Source organism: Ceratotherium simum, chromosome 7 (assembly GCF_057802395.1).
Source record: "Ceratotherium simum simum isolate JZ-2026a chromosome 7, ASM5780239v1, whole genome shotgun sequence".
In the NCBI taxonomy this organism is placed as follows: Eukaryota; Metazoa; Chordata; class Mammalia; order Perissodactyla; family Rhinocerotidae; genus Ceratotherium; species Ceratotherium simum.
In genome coordinates, this window is record NC_141906.1 from 72887218 (window position 1) to 72909233 (window position 22016).

Sequence of the window (22016 nt, forward strand, 5' to 3'; positions counted from 1 at the left end):
TTTTACTCACAATGCTTTTGACAACTGATAAAGTTAATACACATATCAGGACCCACAAAATGCCGGCTGCCCCAGTGACCCAGCCCACGTCACAAATCTAAACCTAAGTCAGCCTGCAGCTAACGGAAAACACCTGTCAAGGAAACCTAACACACACCAGTCACAACCCTCCCACTCAGCTTTAGCTAGCTTATCTTACCCTAGAAAATAGGACCTGCTGGCCTTACAATGAAATCCCGACCTCCTGGCCAATCGTGCCATTTCCACACTGCCTCTTCTAATGCTCTAGAAAACTCACTTTTGCCCCAAATCCCTCAGGCACAGCGCTCCACTCCTTGTCAGGCACTGCACTCCCCCAGGCCATGGATTGTTTTCCCTTGAATAAAGGACATTAAATTCGTTACTAAATTGTTCTAGCTTTGTCATTTGATGCAACAAATGTGTGGAGTTTTTTCCCCCACATCAACCAGTTCTCCAACTCTCTAGGTACCAACTGGATGTCCTACAGTTCAACTCAATTTTGACACTGACTACTGAGAGTTAGGGCAGATTCCACAATTTAAAGGCTTGGTCCCATAAGACTGCCCCCAATTTGGATGCCAATCACAAGTCCCAGGGCCACCTGTATTTCTGAGAATTTGCTACAACAGCTCACAGAGCAGAGAGAAACACTTTACTTACTATTACTGGTTTATTATAAAGGATATTATAAATGATACAAATGAACAGCCAGATGAAGAGGTCATAGGGAAAGGTCTAAAGAGTCCCTAGCACAGAAGCTTCAGTCCCCATGGAGCTGGGTTGCACCACCCTCCCGGCATGTGGATGGGTTCACCAATCCAGAAGCTTCCCCAAACCCCATTGTTTAGGGGATTTTATGGAAGTTCCATCATGTAGGCGTGATTGATTAAATCATTGTTCGTTGGTGATTAACTCACTCTCCAGCCCCTCTCCCCTCTCCTGAGGTTGGGAGGTGGGGCTGAAACTTCCAACCCTCTAATCTCATGGTTGGTTCCTCTGACAACCAGCCCTCATCCTGAAGCTATCTAAGGGCCCACCAAGAGTTGCCTTGTTAGCATAAATTTATGTATGGTTGAAAGGCGCTTATTATGAAAAACAAAAGACACTCCTCTCACCACTAACACTCAGGAAACTCCAAGGGTCTTAGAAGCTCTTGTGTCAGGAACCTAGGACAAAGACCAAATATTATAGCAAAAGATGCTCCTATCATTCTTATCACTCCAGAAATTACAAGGGTTTTAGGAGTTCTGTGCCAGGTACCAGGATGAAGACCAAATATATATTTCTTATTATATCACAATATCACAGCTATTCATTGCAGCACCATCTATAACAACTCAAGTATCTACCAATAGGGGACTGGTTGAGCCCACAGTGGAGTCTTATACAACTATGAAAAGGATTGATGGGGAAGTTCATTGTATATGTCTATAGAGTGATCTCCAGGATATATTATTGAATGAAAAAAAGAAGGTGCAAAAGAGAGTATATAGATTCCTTTAATCTGAGAAAGGGGGTGGGTTATAAATATACACGTTAGATTATATTTTTTAAAAAGGAAGGCTAAACTAAAAACTAATAAAAATCATCGTCTATATGAGCTGAGAGGGAACTGGGTGGAGGGGATAGCATAGAAGTTAGACTTCTCTAAATGTACCTGGCTTTACAGTTTTGACTTTGGAACTATGTTTAAATGATTTACATAATCATTTAAAAATTAAATAAAAATTAAAAATTAATTTCTTTCAAAAAAACTGCAACACAAAGAAGAATTAGTTCAAGTTACTTTAAAACACAGACATTTGACTATGTACACCATCATATCCTAATCACAAAAAGAATTGCAAACAAATCTTAAATTGTTTTCAGTATCTCATATTGTGAGTTACAACCTTGGTATAGCCATTTTGAAAGTGTAATATATATTGTGTAGGGTAAAGTGTATAATTAATTATATTAATATCATTGGAACCAAGATTTTCAGCATAAAAGAGATATGACTATAAAATCAAATAAGTTAAGTAAAAATCTTGTATTCTTAAATTTGATTTGGAAACAAAAGTATGCATTCATAACATGTTTCTCTTGAAAAAAGAAACAAAAAAGTATTTTCCAGCTTTTTCTACTGAAATGGCCCAGGGACAATAACCATTCCAGTAACAATAAGCATCCTTAGTGCCTAGACTGTGGTCTCTAAATTCTCACTAAAACGGCTTAAGGCTCCTTGAAGAAATGGCTAACTCCAGGTTGGGGCAAAAAATATATAAAATGAGCCTAAAATATTTTATACTAGAAAGCAAGGAAGATATCAAAGTCAGATCAGTTTTAGAGATGGCTCAGACACCAAATCTTTAATCTGAAATTTGAAATACATCATTAAAGTCACTGTGCAATAAAAATGGCCATAAGCACATGAAAAGATGCTCAACATCATCAGTCATTAGCGAAATGTAAGTCAAAACTATAACAAGACAGAACTTCACACCCACAAGGATGGCTATAATCAAAAAGACAGACAAGAACATGTTTTGGAAAGTATATAGAGAAACAGGAATCCTCATAGATTACTGGTGGGAAAGTAAAATGTTTCAACCACTTTGGAAAACAGCCTGGCAGTTCCTCAAAAAGTTAAACATAGAGTTGCCACATGCTCCAGCAATTCCACTCCTAGGTATACACTTAAGAGAACTGAAAACACATGTCCACACAAAAACTTGTACATGAATGTGCATAGCAGAATGTTCATAGCAGCATTATTCATAATAGTGAAAAGGTGGAAACAACCCAAATGTCTATCAGCTGATGAATGGATGAACAAAATATGGTGAATTCATACAGAGGAATATTATAAGGCAATCAACAGACAAGAAGAACCGATACACGCTACAACGTGGATGAAGATTCTGCCAAGTGAAACAAGCCAGACACACACACAAAAACACGTTGTATGATTCCATTTATATGAAATGTTCAGAATAGGCAAATCCATAGAGACAGAAAGTAGATTAGTGGTTGCCAAGGATGAGAGAAGGGGAGAATGAGGAGTGACTGCTGATGGGTATGGGGTTTCTTTAGGGAGATGTTCTGGAATTAGATAGTTGTGATGGATGCACAGCTCCACGAATATACTGAAAACTACTGACTTGTGCACTTTAAAAGGGTGAATTGTGTGGTATGTGAATTGTATCTCAACACAGCTGTTTCTCTAAAACATCACTCTGTAGAACTTGTTTGGATCTTGATTCAAACCAACCAATTATAAAAAGACACGTAGAAGACACTTGGGAAGTCCGAACACTGACTCAGCATTAAATGATATTAAGGAGTCATTGTTAATTTTATTTTAGAAGTAATGCTATGGTAGTTTTCTAAAGATTCTCTCTTAGATGGCCGTTCCAGTGGCGTAGTGGTTAAGTTCATGCACTCCGCTTCGGCAGCCTGGAGTTCATGGGTTCAGATCCCAGGCTCGGACCTACACACCATGCATCAATGCATCAAGCCATGCTGTGGCGGCCTCCCATATACAAAATAGAGGAAGATTGGCACAGAGGTTAGCTCACGGCCAATCTTCCTCACCAAAAAAAAAAAAAAAAATATATATATATATATCTTTCTCTTAGAGATACATCCTTAAGTACTTACAGACGAAACTATGACAGCTGGGATTTGCTTTTAAATAATTTAGTGGGAGTAGAGCACAGTATGTGTAGAAACTAGATTGTTCACAGGTTGATCTTCGTTGAAGCTGGGTGAGAGCTACATGTATGTTCATTATACTTTTCTCTCTACTGTTGTATATGTTCTTAAACTTCTGTAATAAAAATGTTTTTAAACTATTTTTAAGAAAGAAAACCAAGGAAACAACAACAACAAAAAAGAAATAAAAAAGGCAGTTGGTAATTTGTTAATCTGTATTCATAAGAACCACTCTATAGGATCATCTCGTTCCTAAAGCCTCTGATCTCAGCCAGGCAGAACTCCCTTCTTCTCCTCCAGCCTCCCTCTGCATTCCACTCGTTCTTCTAGAACAGTGTTAGGGTTACTTATACTTCTGTGTTGAATTGTGGTGTCCATAGAAACATATATTTATTACAACTTAAGTCCTCTAAAATTCTCAACATTGGTCAGTCTAAATAAATTTTTTTTGAATGATTGAGAGTTTATCCCTTGAAATTTTAAACATTTTATTATTTTGGATAAAAATCCTTGTAAAATATATTGCATAATTTTTACCTTTCTAGTCGGTATTTATCAAACTGATCTATTCTACATGAGTTTTTAAACATCAATCACTATGAAAATTAATCAACAATGCTTACTATAAAATACTGTGATTCTCACACACTGTTGTCGGCTATAGGGTTGCTCATTGCTACACCTGATGAGCACAGGTTGCTCTGGGGCCTTTTGAAAATCTCTTATTTTTGTGATATTTCTGTCCCTTCACTTGTTCGTAATGTTCCTTCTCTCTGTTCTCAGCGTGCCCTTCCCTCGCCATTCCTAATTTGCTGCTTCTAATTTAACATGTAAGTGAAGGAAGCAGATATTTAAGCTTGTTAGAGTTATATAGAGAGTGACCACTTTCTGGCTACCCAGGACAATTTCAGTTTATACCTATTGTCTTACTGTATTTACTAATAGCATCTTTTTTTATTCTTGAATGTATCCTGGGTTTTAATAATAAATTATCTAACCATCCTACTTATGTGCCAAATAAGAGCATATCTCTACTAAAAGGCCTGATGTGCTACACTTATCTGCCCTCCATTCAAGTGCTAAGGCATAAGGGTATGGTGGCTTTTGCTCAGCCTTTATTGAGCACCCATCAGGTGCCATGCACAAAGCTAGTCCTTGCTGTCTTGGAGCTTATACTACAGTAAGGAGGTGACAAACCATTGACAGGTAATTATAACACAATGCCATGCTGTGTATCTATAAAGACAGAAGCATGCACTGGGGTACCTTGGGGCCACAGACCAAGGGCCACTATCCTTGCACAGGGTTTGTCAACCTCAGCACCACTGACATTTTGAACTGGATAATGTTTTGTTGTGGAGGCTGTCCTATGCATTGTGGGATGTTTAGCAGCATCCCTGGCTTTTCCCCACTAGATGCCAGTAGCACTCCCCTAAGTCATGACAATGGAAAAGGTCTCCAGATGTTACCAAACGTCCCCAGGTGCACAGAACTGCCCTGGGTTGAGAAATACTCTAGTCCAAGAGCCACGAGGACAGCGTTGGGAGACTGTCCAAAAAGTTCCTCCTGGAGGAGATGAAGCTGAGCCATGTCTTTTAGACTGAGTAGAAGTTAGCCCAGGAGGGGAAAAGAGATAGAGGAAAGGGCTTTGCAAGCAGAGCATGAGTAACGGTTCAGGAGAGGGAAATAAGAAGCAGGGAGTTGAAGGGATGGATGGAGTGGGGGTGGGGAAGGATTAAAATCAATTCCGTATTACTTAACCTATCTATTTAGATCATTTTTTTGTGTGTGAGGAAGATCAGCCCTGAGCTAACATCCACTGCCAATCCTCCTCTTTTTGCTGAGGAAGACTGGCCCTGGGCTAACATCCGTGCCCATCTTCCTCTACTTTATATGGGACACCGCCACAGCATGGCTTGACAAGCGGTGCGTCGGTGTGCGCCCAGGATCCGAACTTGCGGTGCGAGAGCACTTAACCACTATGCCACCGGGCCAGCCCCTATTTTGATCATTTTTTGACTTTTATCATTCTTCGTGTTTTGGTTAGCTCAAGATCAGATTGACAGCTTAATTCTGAACAGACAGTATATGGAAAAGCACTTTGTAAACCCTGGGAAGTGTTATTCATGTGAAAATTATCATTATTACCACCATAACAGCAGATAAAGCAATGCACTTTATGGCTTTATTTTGTTTGTATGCACTCTATAATCCTTAAGAATTCTGCAGAACAGAGTATTACTGTGCTGCTTCTTACACCATTGTTTCTCAGCTTCAAACACATATACTCTGTTGCGGCACTGAGGCAACCTCCGCAAACCTCAGTTCTTCTTGGCCCACGGGCTTTGTTAAGCTCTGCCAGTAGGGGGTGCTAGAGGGGGACTCCAACGCTGGGAAAGGGAGAAGGGGCTGCTCCTTCTCCTGTTCTTCCCAAACCTCTCAGCTGTCACCCTGACAACCTTTCTTCATCCCAGCAGCTCGGTTTGCTTCCATGGCAGCAGTTGATTCCAGCGTTCCCAGTACTCGCAGAACCAGCTTCATCACACCTTTTCAAAGACAACAGCACCCGCGAGCTTGGGACTTCCTCCTCCTCAGAGGCCTGGAACCAGCTCTGGCAACCTTCCTCCAAGCTTCTAAAGGTTAGTAATTCCAAATTCTTCCCTGTTTCCCCCAGAAATAGGGGTGGCAGTTGCTTCCTGTAGTGACTACTTCCATGATACCTATGTTCCCTTTTCAACTTTTCAGTTAATAAATCTTCATATTAACTTATTTCCATTAAAATAACTGGTGTGGCTTCTGTCTCCTGATTGGATCCTGACTGCCACCCGTGTTTATTATTCCAGTCTGTAGTTGCTCCACATAAGAATGATCAGGACAGTCATAACGGACGAGGAAGGAGGAAAATCAGGCTCAGGTTGTTCCCTGCTGCATGTGTGACTGGTCTCTGCAAGTAGCTGCTGGGTTGACAGACTCCTGCATCACACAGGAACCGCTCATTTTCAGAAAACCAAAATAAAATCTTTCCTGGGTAATGCAGAAAGCACTTGAAGAGTCTGAAGAACCACAGCATCGATTTCCGTGGACCAGTAGATGCGAAGGTGGACAAGTGTGAATAACTTAGTGCTGATTCCATGACATGTTCCGGAAGCTGCTATGAGGAATACGGCCTTCTGCTTGGGGTTTGCCTGCCTGCTTGCAGTTGCTCTGTGTTAATCTGTATAACATGCTGGGCAGAATAACACCAATGCTTTCGGCTACTGTGCTTTCATTTGCTCAAGTAACACTGAGGTCTGATTGAATACTCCTAAGATAAGGTCCCTGCTGTCAAAAAAAGTTAAAAAAAAATCTGACTCTAATAAAAACAGAATAAAAAGTAGTAAAATTGAGTAGTAAAGATATTTTCCAATTCTCTGTGTTTCCTATCATTGATGAGGCAACTGGTATTGAAGCATTCTTGCCTCATTGAAGGCTGTTATTCAAATGTATTTGTGGTTTTAATGTTAACGTGAATATAATTCCCAACACTTCCTTTCTTTTCTCTTCTTTGAAGCCTTTTTTATAGTGAAATGTTGTACACATACATAAGTGTATAGCTCAATGAACTGTTATAAAATGAATATCTATGTAACCAGCATTGAAAGTCAGGAAACACGAGCTCAAAAGCACTGACCCCCAACCCTCACCTGCCTGCCAGAGCTGACCGCCATCCTAACTTGATGCAAATCACTATTTTGCTTTTTTTCATAGTTTTCTCCACTAAGTATTCATCCATAAACATAATTCAGTTTAATTTTGCCTGTATTTAATTTTTATATACAAAATCATACAATACGCATTTTGGGTTTTTTTTTTCACTCAATATTATATTTTTAAGATGCCTTGTGTTGTTGTATTTAGCTGTATTTCATTCATTATCGCTATTGTATAGTGTGAGAGTACATGGACTATCACAATTTAATTAACTATTCTATTGTTGATGGACATTTCAGTTATTTCCAGTTGGGTGCACATAAGCACACACTTTTGGGGGGTAAACACGTAAAAGTGAAATTGCTGATTCATAGGGTATACACATCCCAACTAAGGTCCAACCATTTTTCAGTGTGGTTGCACTTTACCCTCCCACTGCAGTACATGAGGGTTCTTCGCCCTGCATCCTCCCCAGCCCTGGGCACCCTCAGATATTTTCCTTTATGCTCATCTGGTGAGTATGGAGTGATATCCACTGTGGTTTTAATTTGTCCTCTTCCGATTATTAGTGAATTAAGCACCTTTCCAATCAACAACAAATATTTATTGGCCATTTGGATTTCTTTTGTGACATTCCTCTTCAAGCCATTGACCCATTCTTCAACTGGATTCGTTGCCTTCTTCACTGGTAGGGGTTCTTCATGTCTCCTAGCAGTACTGGTTACAAATAACTGCCTCCCACTCGGTGGCCTACCTCTCCTTGCTTTCCAACTTGGTAAAGTCAGAGTAGTCCACAGCAGCCTCCCGCAGAGCCCCGGGGTCATCACAACTGCTCCCACCTTCTCCACCAGGGGAGGGGGCGTGACCAGGGCGCGGCCGCGACCCGCCCCGCCCCGCCCTCCCGGTGCTGCGCGCCCGGCCGAGTGGCGCGGGGCGGGCTCTGTTGGCCTCGTCTCCAGGGCAGCGCTGGGCGACGCGGGCGGGGCCGGAGGCGGCCCTGCGGGAGCCGCGGCTGCGGCGACGCGGGCGGGGCGCGGAGGATGCGGGGCCGCCGGGTCGCGGCCGCCGAGGAGTGCCGGGCAGGTGACAGGCGGTTACTTTCAACGAGGTGGGCGGCGTGCGTGCGGGGGGCTGGGCCTGGGGGTGGGGACAGCAGGAAACCTGCAGAGGTTCGTGGATCAGGACCAGGGAGAACTCAGAGGGGCCCGCGCCGGACAGCATTTGGGACGGGGGCGGGGAGGGCGGACCGTGGCCGGGATCTGGAAAGGCCTTGGCGCCCAAACTCCCAGAGCAGCCTTGACCTCAGCTGATTAAGACCAGTCCAGGGCACCAGACCCACCGGACCCTTCACTTCCTGGGCCTTAAAACGTCCCTTGCTGCCCAGTCCTGTCCATCAGAGAAAAGGCAAAAGGGGACACAAACCGAAGGCCCCTACGGGCAGCTTCTGGCCTGTTCCAAAACAGGCCGCTTTTTCTCTGCCATTCATCTCGGCGAGCGCAATTCGTTTCTCCCAGTACTAGAGGACTAGACCCTAGGGACCTGGCCGTTTCTCAGTGCGTAGATACCATCGGATAGATCCCCGTCTGTCCAGTTTACTTAGATTTGTCAGCCTCTCTTGGTCAGGAATGTCAGTGAACAATTGTTGTGCCACTAGAGAGCCACATTCACTACATTTAAAGCCCCCACTTTCTAATTTATTCAAGCTACCAGCTTTTCCTTCTTTAATCCCAGTCTTTATAGGATCAGGCCTCCACAGAAGACCCAGCTTTTGTGGTATTTGGCTTTGCTCTCTTCATACTCTCCCAAACTTCATTAATCTGTTAACAACAAAATTATCTTCTTCTATGGACATTGGGGTTTTTTTTTTTTATTATTAACTCCAAGAAACCCTACTCTGTCTCATTTAAGAAAAGAAGAGAAATTGAAGAGACTGAATTATTTCATGAAGGAGCCATTCCAAACTGAAATATAATGATTATTTTAAGCTTTTTCTTTAAGATCCCAATTACAGTGACTTGAACTCTTATGGTAAAGCTAGTGTTTATACAAATTATTTCAGTTAAAATGTATTAGTACTTGATGGATTTGCTGCTTTCTAGAAATATCCTAAAAAGTAAGTTAATCTGTTTATTAAAATAATATGGTAGAATGAAATATATATTTTTAAAATAAGAGACTTAATACAGCAAACTAGTCTGTACAGACAATAATATTTAGTCTACCAACAGGGGGAACTTTGAATTAGAAAGAAAACCACTTCATATGTATTTAAATGTGAATGTTACCTTTAGTCTGTTTTGTTTGTTAAGGTGCTTTCCTCCAAGGAGTTGATGTTGTTCCTTAGAAACGTTAGCAACAAGGTCAACATTATAAGAAATGCTAGGGATAGGAATAAGGTCGTGTCATTTAAATTAAAGTTATGATTTGCCAAAAGAACAAGAGCAAGCCATTAAAACAAATTTTACAGTAATCTCTGATGGTAAAAGTTTCTATTATCTGACGTACAGAAAAAAATGGCATAAAGGCAATGAGATAGAAGATGGAACAAATAGAAATGCTAGGTAGAGATGAAAGGAAGCACAATCCAAAAACATCATTTCCTTTCCATCCTGTGTGAACTCAAAGCACTCTTTCCATAAACCATCTCCTGGGTCTTTATAACAGCCCTTTGAGACAGGGAGGGCTCACTTGAAACCATATTCTTAAGTGAGTTAGAAAGGACCCTAGCTGTTATTCAGGCCAACCTCCCACCCACCCCACGTTCCCCAGGACAGCATCCCTTTCAGGTAGGTGGACATCCAGCTTTTGCTATGAATTGCTCAGTGGCAGAATGCACAAGGCCACCAAATCTTTTGTTTAACAGTTTTAATCATTATCATGGGTTTTTTATACTGAGCTGAGGTTGATCTCCATGTAATGTCTACCTAACTTACATGTTCCTACCTAGTCGCAACCTGGATATCAGAAAGTCTTCCAAATGATGAAGCCAGCCAATATAGGTCCAGGAACAAAACAGCTTCCCTCTTTACAGTTCCAACTGGGGAAACCACACTCTTCCCCTCTCTCCCTCCTTTACTTTCCAAAAGGTAGACCCCGAACCTGTTTTATTCTATTTATGAATATTATTGAACATGGCATATTTATATTGGTGCCCTGGGTATTTGAAATCAGGCCATCAAAGTACTGTCCATAATTAACCATTTGGCTTTGTCCAGGCTTGTCTGTAACAGGCCCTTGGAAGCCAGAAAAAGGAATCCAGCCATTTGATTTCCTCAATAAAGCTGCATTGGATTACTCAGGCTGTTTATGAGCTCTACATCAGATGTGTTTCTGTAGAGAAAAAAGCACAATAGTTTTTCCAATAGACCTTTCTCACACACACACAAAAGGGTGCATACAAAAGCCTGCAGATAATGTAACAAGGTTCTCTTACTCTTTAAAATTTTTTATTAACATTGGAGTTAAAGAGATTTCAGTAGTCACAGACTAACATAAATATAATTTTTTTAGGTAATGCTTTTGTGAACTACAACTTTAAATATTCAGCCAACTGCTCGTGTCAACAAGAGTATCCTGTTAATTTTTATACGTTTTCAAGATGAGTCATAGTAAATTAATTCCCAAGCTCTCTATTCAACCTCCTGTCCATCATACCAACTTAAAGGTCCAGTCCACAGAGCCACCTTTTAAGAAAGAAGACTTACATCTGATTTCAAAAGACTCCTTGGAATCTGATTCAGAAAGCTTCCCTCAAGAGATTAAGTCCCAGTCGGAACTTGAAGACCGAATCCAGGGCAACGGTATGGATGCTGACAGCTTAGAGGAGGAGAGCCCTCTGCAGGAGAGCCTGAGCGAGACAGAAGAGGAAGCAAGCAGAGAAGCAGCCCAGGTGGCCAACAAGGAAATCCTCCAGACCCAGGACAGCAGCGCCGATGACAGGTAAGAAATCAGCTTGTGTGAGACAACAGTGGGTTCTGAAATGTACTGTTAAATAATTACTGGTACTCTCCCAAGTGAGAGTAATGGCGGGCTCTCGTAATGAGCACCTGGTAATGTATGTGAGACAGGTCTCCCAGCAGCTCAGGACAGCCTGGAGCCAGGGCTGTTTGTTACATTCATTTCTTTTTTTTTTTTTTTTCCGGAGGAAGATTTGCCCTGAGCTGACACCCGTTGCCAATCTTCCTCTTTTTTTGCTTGAGGAAGATTAGCCCTGAGCTAACGTCTGTGTCATTCCTCCTCTATTTTGTATGTGGGACGCTGCCACAGCATGGCTGACAAGTGGTATAGGTCCGCGTCCAGGATCCGAACCCGCAAACCTGGGCTGCCGAAGCGGAGCGTGCCGAACTGAACCACTATGCCATGGGGCCAGCCCCACATTCATTTGCTTTTTAACAACAACAACAAAAAAAAATGCAAAAGACTAGGATAGGTATTAATAAGGGCATATGCATTTCTTATGTTCCTTATTTCCTGTCCATATTGCTATGACCTTACCTTGGAGAAACCCCAGAAAGCCTGGTGTAGAAAACTGCCCTGACTTGGAGTCAGCTGATCCTGATTTGGTCCAGGCTCTGCTGTTTAGTGTATAAGTTGAATAAGTCACGTCAGTCTTTTGCAGCTCACTTTTTCTCATCTGTCAAATGATCTGGCCTGCCTGTCTCACAGGATTGCTATGAACGTCAGTCAAGTGCATTCTGGGGGCGAATCCTACCTGAGCTAGTAGAGATCTACCTCCCGGGGCTTATCTAATCACATAAAGATTTAATTCTAATAACCAGTATTTATGGGATATTAACTTTATGCTATGAGCTACTGAAAAATATAAGAGAATATAAATTAGTGCAATATTAGTCAGTTTTAATGAAAATATAAATGATATGATAGAGTATAGAAAGAGTTAAAAGCTATTGATTAGAAAGGGGTTTTAGTGTGGTGAAGTTCTTAGAGTCTGAAGCAGACCATCTGGGTTCAAATTCTCTCACTTACTAGCTGTGTGACCTTCGCTAAGTCCACATGATCTCTCTGTGCCTCAGTCTCTTCATCAGTAAAAATGGGATAATAATAATAGTTACCTCACAGAGTTATCACGCAACTAAAATAAATTAATATATATGTATAAAGTGCTTAGAACAGTGACTGGCTCTTGACACGTTATGTGTGTTAGATTTTTTTTTTAATTAGAGGTAAAATATATTGAGGAAATTTATTGGAAGGCCTGCAACTTGGGCAGGCAGGGTTTTGGAGACAAGGGGAGATTTGGAAAAAAAAAAAACAGAATTAGAGTGACACGTGGCACATTAAGGAGCCCCGCTTGATGGCAGAGGATTTGTTCTGAGTGTAGGGAAAGTAGACTGAGTAGGGCCTGATTATAGGGGCCGTCGTGGAGTACAGCCGGCCCACACCACAGATAGGACATTGAACACAGAACTCAGAGGACTCCACCCAGGAACAGAATCACAGCGAGGGCTCGGGTGGGAGCCAGAATTAGAGCCCAGTCCTGAGTCTTTTTATCTGTTTCTCCTTTCCCTCCTTTTCTTTCCCTGGGAATATGGAGTGGAATCAAGCTCATTTGTTTCTTAGGGATCTCAAAGTCCATACAAGGGCTAAGTGCTGTGACCGAAGTGCAGCCATGGTGCTGGGGGCGGGAAGAGGCCCAGGAAGCCTCCGCCAGCCTGCCACCCCTGCCTGGGCTGGGTTGGCTGCGCCAGGAGGAGAGAACAGGATTCCTGGGGAGGGCAGTGAGAGGAAGCAGTGTTTAAGGAAGATTATTCTGCAAGCTGGCGCATTTTGAATTAGGGGGTAAACGCACAATGGACAAAGAGACTACCGGATGGTACCAGTTACAACGACGACGACGACGACAATAACAGTATCTATTTTTAAAGGCCTATCTGTAATTTCACTTAATTCTTCTCTGTAATCCTGCAAGAAAGTAATCCTATTCCCATTTTACAGATAAAGAAAGTGAGGCTAACAGAGATGAAGTAATTTATCTAACATCATAGTGCTATGAGAGGATGTTTGTTGTTTTGTTACTGATGTTGGTTTTTTTTAATTATGAAAAAATTCTAACCTACAGAAAAGTACAGAGAAAAATACCATATAACCTTTATTGCCACGTTTGTTTTTCAGATATATTATTTAAAGACGTAAAATGTTACAAAGTTTCCTTGTTCCCCTTCTCAAACCCTACCCCCGTCTTCCTCTTTAGAGAGAAGTAATAGGTACGCTTATGTGGGTGGATATCCTTCCTAGCAATCTTTTATTCTTTTTCTTCACAGGTAATTTACAATTAGTGGATATAGATAGATGGAGAGAGAGAGAGAAAGAAAGAATTGACAGGGCTTGTTGACAGATTAGATATGGTGACTGAAGGAACAAGAGAAGCCAAAGATGACTGTAAGGTTGTAATGACAATAGCTAGCATTTATAGAATGCTTATCATGAGCCCACCACTGTGCTACTCACTTGACATGTATTCTCATTTAATCCTACGGCAGCCCTGGCAGGGGGACACTAGCATGATCCCACATTAAAGGCTGCAAATGAGGCTTAAAGAGGTTATATTAGACCCATTTATTAGGTCTAGTGAGTGGAGGAGCAGGAACCCAGGCAGTCTGACTCTGCTGTAAACCATGTTTTTATCATAGCTCTAATCTAAGAGAGTCATAGTCTCCTAGGTAATAAGTGTTAGTAGTTTTATTTACAGAACTGGGGGCATCGGAAAGGAAAGATCTTTTGCAATGGATAGGTATTCTTGTCTGTACTTTTAAGATGAAGAAGCCAAAGCAAGGATCCATTAAGTGACCTCGTTTCCCCAATGTTGAGTTTTTCCTCTTTGAGTCGGTGCTCAGAGACCTGACTTTAACCCTGCTCTTTACCCAAGGACAGGGTAAATACCACTCAATATATTTCAAAATAAAGAATCTTACAAAAATCAAAATTATAGCTAGGTTCTTGGTCTTCTGATTCAGAGATCCTTAAATAATGCTGTTTTCCTTAGACTCACTTGCTTTGGAAATCTTTATTGGTAGACTGTAATCTTCGGGTTAGAGTGGGTTTTAGTCCTAGTAATTGTTTGGCTGTGTAGTGCTTCATACATGGAACATACAAAGAAAAACAGAACTGAATCATTTAGCCAAATAATGCCTCAAAAATATTATTCAGGTGAGCGTTTAGTAATTGGCCCCTTTCTCTGCCTCACTTCGGTCTTGGAAACCTTTCCTCGGGGTAGTGTTGCTTGGATCTGAGTAGTTTATGAACCGTGAAATAGACAAATTGATCTCAGACTCTATGAAATTCAAGTAGGCTTTCATATCTGTAAGGTGGATGGCATTCTGGGAATTGTAGTTCAGAAAAAATTAGTCAAAGCCTTGCCTTAAAACCAAGGAAAATCTCTTTCTTCTTGCTTTTATAAGCAACGATTTTAAAAGCTGCCTGACAAGTCACTTGAGCCCTACTCTTGTGTTTTGATGTTACCAGAACCTCCTCAAAGCAATTACTCCCTTGTATCTCACCAAAGTCAAGCCATAGTTCAATGTATATGGATTAGAGAAAACCTTTTACTTAGTGGAAATTGGAGCAGCATTGACTGCAGTGAATGAGTCAAGAGTGGAGAGAGGATCTTCATGTGATAATCCTTAAACCCCACTCCAGAACTAGCCTTATGACACTCGGCACTGATGAAGAAAGAGATCAATGTAATAGAGCATTAGAAATAACCTCTTCAGTCCTGGGGCCCTCTGAAACCTTATATGTTAAAAAAAAAAAAAAATCAGAGGGCAGCAGTACAGTACCGAGTATATGTGTTTAATAAGGTCTTGTTTACAAGAATACTTCAATATCATTAGCTACCATTTGTAGCACGATTTGCTTGATATATACTATCTCATTTATCCTTAGAAGAGCCTCTTAGATAGGCATTGTTATCCCCATTTGGCAGATAAGGAACCCAGGTGCTGAGGGTTGTGTAGGTGTATGTAGTTACAAAGTGACAGAGCCAGAAATTGAACAGAATGAACTGTCTCCTAGTTCCAAAGTCTGAGCCTGTAATTATAAGTATTTAGATAGGTGATCAAGGACTGATCTGATTCACTTGTACTATCTAGCAAAAATTTAAGATATAACAATTTTAATATGGACTAAACTGAAGCCAGAGTAAATATGCAGGTAAAATTATAAATTTTGCATGTAAAATAATAAAAAATTTTAAAGGATGTTGTATCTTTGGAATAAATAAACATTAACTGTGTTTTACTTTGGGCAGCAGGGTCGTGGTAGCCTATATTCTTCAGCACCTCTCCTAAGAAATAGAATGTTTTCCTTCATCAAGGTCTGTAGATGTCTACCTCTCATCACCTGGGAACCATAGCCTCCACAAAAGATCCCATATTCTGACTAATAAGCCACCTTATGCCAGAAATTACTGCGTGGGAGATAGGCACAATGAGGAATTATTAAATTTAATATTCATACTTCTCTGAAAGTAAGAAAGGGACTCTAATAATAATCTGCATTTGTATTGTGTTGTGGTAGTATATAATTTTCTCTCTCAAATGCTTTCATATATACTGTTTCTGATTAATAATGTAAGAATTAGGGGAAGTATTGAAAGATGATTTCTAGGACTTAAATAGCAGTATTGGATATCCAAAACAGATATCGGGTGAAGAGAGACTTAGTCAAGACCAAAACTCAGCATCTTCATTTCCCGCCAAATTTCCCAGACTGTTTTGTAGAACACATTGGAAATATTTAAGCTAAGGATAGATTATTTTTTCTCACAGGTGGTGTAGAGATTTTTTTTTGCACTGTTTGGGAGAGTAAAGACAACACTCGAGGCTAGTTCTAATATTCTAGTATTATTAAGAACATTCTGAGAGTTTCCAGGAATCAACTTTCATTGCTGTTAGTTTCTAGCAACATTCATCCATGTTGATTTCTATTGTCTTTATTAGATGGATTTTCAATTTAAAGGTATTGGTTGGCCAACCTCTTCAAATACATTACACTACAGACCTTATTCCAGGGGTTTTACACAGTATTTGGGGGATAGCTACTCACATTCTAGTTACTTATTTCTGGTCACATAGGAATAGTTATATCAAAGAAGTGACTTTTTGTCGTAGGTATTAGTCATTTCTGTTTCATGTTCATTCATTTGCTCACAGACTCTGCTGTGGTTAAACCCTGGTGCACTCCTCAGAGCAGGCATGATGCCATCGTAACAGATGAGCAGTCAGAGAAGGAAGTAAGGAGTGTGCGTGGGCATGAATTGTGTCTATTAAAGGCCGAGTCCCCACCAGAAATGCTAAAGCCACAGTGACTCCTGGGGTTTATCACCCTCGGAGACAACCACTAGTTCCTTTCTAGCTTCTTATTTCAAAACTGGGATGCATTACTGTGTTAAAATAAGTAAATAAATAGTGACTTTGAAACCTCACAAAGTGTCATTTAAATTTATATCACCTACAATCCTCTGACTTTATCAAGAGGATTAAGAGGATTGTAACCAAGATACTAAAGGGATAGATTAATTCATGACCTTTACTGCTTTCATTTCCACTCCCTGACAAGTTTGAAAATATAGAAAGCTTTGATTACTATAATTTTTAAATGTATTCAATTTAAAATAAATGGTTTTCCCAACACTTACATACATTGCTGAGTTTTGCATGATAGGCCCAATCCAGTGGATAAAATAATGGATTCCTAGAGCTGTTAGGGCTCTTAAAGGTCAGCCTATTCCTCTTATTCTACAGAGGAGGAACCTGGGGTCCAGAGTAGCGAAGAGGCTCGCCCAACTTCACACAGCTGGTCAGTGGCAAAATCTGGACTAGGACCCACGTGTTGAGACCTGTCCACTGCTTCTCCCATGACGTCACAGCTACCTTGCAATTCCAATGCTGTTACATCTGGCATTTAAAATACAAGAAACTCCGTCTAAAGAAAGTGTAAGCACCTGGAAATTTTATAAATCTGGGTCTCCGCCTCTTAGCCTTTGTTTCTGGTCAATGAAAAGAACATCCAGGCCCTCCATGGAAAATGTCTGCATGAGCATCGTAAACTCTCACTGAATGAGAGGAATTATGTTTCTAAGTACTGTGTCATACAGCATTTCCCTTGTGAAGATGCAGCGTTTGTTACATGTAAGATAATCTTAATAGAAGTGAGGTGCTAGAATTTTACATTGCAATTACTAACATGCCCTCCTTAGATAATTTGTTTTCATTTGACTCACAGATTGTCCTTGAATCAAGACTGGTACTAATGAGAACTTGAGGCAAATATCTGGTTATTTTGCAGCCATAAATCTGTTGTCAAAGAAAAAGGGACTTTGCTTGGAATTATCCCAATTATACAATTGCTGTAAATAAAATTCACTAGATAACAATCCAGCCCCTGCACTTTAGTGTGTTTCTGCAGACAGTCTTTGGCTTTCAGTTCATTAAACCACCACCTTTTTTCTATTAAAATGTTTAATTTTTTTTAGCAGAATAAATGCCTGCTTTACATGAAATTTTCTGGGTTGTAAATAACCTCCCCAAAGCACTTCAGTATATTCGTGGAACCATTTTATTTCATACTTGCAAAAGTGATTTTTAATCCTTTGGATTTATTTCATTTTATTTACGTAAAAGCCATTAATAAAAAGATTAAGAAGGGCATAGAATTCAGAAATCCTTGGAAACGATGTCAGTTTTATAGTTCCATAAAGAAGCATTAAAAACTTTACACTTAAACAAAAATTGAATTTGCTGTTCATATGCATAAAAGATTTAATGGCATATAAATTGGGAATAATTGTTCTGTTTAAAAGGATTAAATTAAACCTAAATCAATAATAACATGTGCAGTTTCAATTTAACTGCCTACTTAAAATAAAGTGGCAAATAAATAACAGCTAAATGATTAATAGCAATGCTTTTATTCACCACTTCAACAAGCAAAATGGCCCGTTATTGAATATTTTATTATGAGTGCAAAGGATGTTAATTGTACTAGAAACATGCTCTAATTTTAGTAATTTTTTGATTGAATACTGTACTGAATATGAGGCTGTTCATTAAATGGAGATTTGATTTTATTTTGTTTGAAGTTGTCACAGTAACTACTCAAATATGGTCCATTAAAGGCAGCAAATATCATGGCCTATGCATGCATATGAGACCACCCTCCCCTTCCTCTCCCCATCCATTTCTTACCTAGGCATCTGAGAGGAGACCTGGCATCTGTTGTCTGAACGGTAACAAAAGAGTTGTGTACTCATTGTCTGTGTAACCTTTCTATCAAATGGGGAGGAAGAGAGGTGTGTGTTTTGTGTGCAGATGATTACTGACGAAGGAGCACTTCACACTCATTTTGTTCCAGTGTGTTGACCTGGACCACACTGCACAATTGAGCGTCTCGGAACACAAGCTCAGTACAATGGGGTTCTTTAGTATCATGTCCTATTTCAACCATTAGGTTTGTTTCCGTGAAGTATTACAGCTTGCCTTGCTCATGATTTTGCAAAACATAACCTCCCATTTGTTTCAACATATGGTTTCCATCTAGAAAGGGAAGAAAGGGAATATTTTAAGGTAATCATTGCAGGTGTAAATGATGCAGTGTAATTAAAGCTCTTAGCCACAATTTCAGGTTCTAATTTTGTGTTTATACATTTTTAGAGTTTCTCTTCAAATGATTGGTTCAAAAACATTTTTCTCAGCCAAAGCAATTCATTTTTTCTGATTTGTCCCAAAATCCTCTATATTTTCTAGGTTCCACTTAAAATATCAGTCTTTCCTGTGGTGTGAGATATTGCTTCCATGGGCATTTAAGAATAGAAATTTGTTGAGGCTAGAAGTTACAGCTCTTTATGAAGGGCTAACGTAATTTAATTCTCTCAGTTTTATCTTCCTCATCATCTTTCAGCAGTTCTTAAAATTTCATCGTGTGGGAACTCGGACATTTCTTAATCCCATTTCCTAAGTTACTGTTCAAACAGATTCTCCACACTGCTTCAGTCATGGAAAAAAATTGGATTTTTAAAGAGAAGTGTTAATTCTTTCAGGCCACTAAGGTGCCACTTAATGCATCACAAGACAACCTTGTGCCCTGGAAATAACTTACGTCCTGGGGAGAGAAGAATCCCTCGAGATCCATCAGCAGGAAGCACAATGCACAGGAGCGTTATGTCACAGTGACTGAATGCAACACACAGCAGGCAAAGACCTGAGACGGACCCATTGACATATGCTTTCACAGCTCACCCTTACTGGATCCTTACTCTGTGTCAAGGACATAGTTCTAAGTATTTATATATATTAATTCACTTAATCTTCTCAACAGCACTGTGAGGTGGGTACTGTTATTATCCCTATTTTATTGACGAGGAAGCTGAGGCAAAGAGAAGTTACCTTGCCCACACTCACACAGTAACTGTGGCACCAGGAATGAGTACAGGCGGTCTGATTCTAGGACCCTTGTCCTTAGACGCTCTGCTGTATCATTTCTCAGCACCAGAATACTCCATATCATTGTCTGCATATCAGGGAAGTCAAGCCCCACAGCGAGTCCCCATGACTGAGGACGGTCTAGACGATGGCTGTAGGTGTTACGCCTCCATCCTGTGGTGCTGGTTGATATGATGACCAGCCTGAGTCAACTGAGTGCCAGTTTCCTTACAGAGATGGAAGTCAGGGAATCCATTTCTTTCAATCACTGAAGACTCCTATTTTTAAAAAATCATGGGCATTCCTCAGTTACTGATTCTTTTGTGAGCTCATCATTCAATCACAGAACAATAGAGTTGGAATGGACTTTGAGATATCATCTAACAATTGAATCTAGAAATAAGAAGTTAACATATTTTCAGTGGTAAACAAGGTTATGTTGTCCTATTTTATTTTATTTTTTTTTAAAGATTTTTATTTATTTATTTTTTTCCCCCCAAAGCCCCAGTAGATAGTTGCATTTCATAGCTGCACATCCTTCTAGTTGCTGTATGTGGGACGCGGCCTCAGCATGGCCGGAGAAGCGGCGCGTCGGTGCAAGCCCGGGATCCAAACCCGGGCCGCCAGCAGCGGAGCGCTCTCACTTAACCGCTAAGCCACGGAGCCGGCCCTGTTGTCCTATTTTAAATACCTATAACATTGTGTATTTCTTTATGCATCATCTAATTCATTACTTGATTTTGGCAGTTGGTACATAAAGCTTGTCTTCCTCACTAGCAGGTAAGATCCATCAGCCTGCTTCTGTTTTGCTCACCACTCTGTCTTCAGTGCCTAGTACCTGGGGAGCTGCTCAGTACATGTTTGTTGACTGGCCAACTGACAGACTGACCAATTCACTAACTCACATAAGGCCGACCCTGCAACAGCACTTGCTTCACTACCACCTACGGGAATAGCTGCATGTTACAGGGCAACTCAGTGGATAGCAGCCAGATCCCAGGCAGACTGCCAGGGTCTGTATCTTGGCTCCACCACTTGTTAGCTCTGTGACCTTGGGAAAGTTACATAAGCATGATAAGCCTCAGTTTCTTCATGGGAATAATAATAGACCCTCCCTCATAGAGTTGTTCTAAGGAAGAAACCGGAGCTTCACTGTAAGCATGCCCCAGTCAGCAGGCAGTAATAAGTGCTGTCTTCCCAAAGTCAGCCCTCCACATCCTACCCGACTGAGGAGCAGAGCAGTCACCCCAGTGTGACGTGACCTTGAAAGGTTGCTGACCCCTGCTTTAAACAGTGCCAATAAGAAGACTACCTCTTCTAGAACTTTCCAAAAAAGACCGTATAGCCTCTGTAGACAATCTTTTCCAAAAACTCATCACATTGGCTTTCCAAAAGTATCTATGTCTTTCTAAATAAAACTTTTATTCTCTAATTAAATTTTTTTGCTAAATTAAATCCAAGCTCTCAAGTTAATGTAGCTGTGCCAAACTCCTTCAGAGAGTTTACAAGGCCCCTCAAGATCTCACCTCTGCTTAACCCTGAGCTCTGCTCCTCACCCTTCCCTCCTCCACACTCCATCTTATCCACACAGAATTGGTTCTTTGAAAGCACCATGTTCTCTCTCCCTTCCATTCCTTTTTACTTGCTGTTCCCTCACCCTGGCATACACTTCCTGCCCTTCTTAGCCTTAGGTCCCAGGTAAGCCATCGCTCCCTTCCGGAAGCTTTCCCCAGCCTCCCAAGACAGGATTGGATGTCCCTTCTGAGTCCTGATGGCCCCATGCTCCTCATCACTCCGTTGTAAATTGCTGGTTTCCTTGTCTGTTTCCCCTACTAGGCTGTGAGTCCACCACTGTCCCCCCGTCGCTTACTAAGTGCTTAGTAAATCTCTGTAGAATCGGTGAGTGAGCAAATGAATGAGGAAAGTTCAGTTCTGTTAAATCCAGTGAGCGAATGAACAAGGAGAGTTAAATTCACTTTTTCCTTTCAATATATCATGGATATGGGGAAACAGCACCTGTCTTCATTAAAAACAAAAATCTTTACTTACTGAAGATTTACTTTAATCTTTTCTTCCCCACATAAACAACCCCAGTTGAACTTGATGTTCAACTCAGTACATGATAAGCCCTGAAATCATCCAATGAAAGAGGCTTTTCTGCATGTTTAGATT

The 22016-nt window shown here is 40.7% G+C and overlaps 1 protein-coding gene across 2 annotated transcripts in view; it reads left to right on the plus strand.

The window, feature by feature from the left end:
* Window positions 1-8421: 8421 nt before the first annotated feature.
* The window catches only part of JHY (junctional cadherin complex regulator), a 57428-nt gene continuing 43833 nt past the window's right edge, over window positions 8422-22016 (plus strand). For both annotated transcript variants that reach the window (XM_087433831.1, XM_087433832.1), the window contains exons 1-2: window positions 8422-8515; window positions 10918-11346. In XM_087433831.1, coding sequence (XP_087289957.1) covers window positions 11006-11346 — 341 coding nt within the window. In that variant the 5' untranslated portion in view covers window positions 8422-8515; window positions 10918-11005. The remainder of the gene's footprint in view (window positions 8516-10917; window positions 11347-22016) is intronic.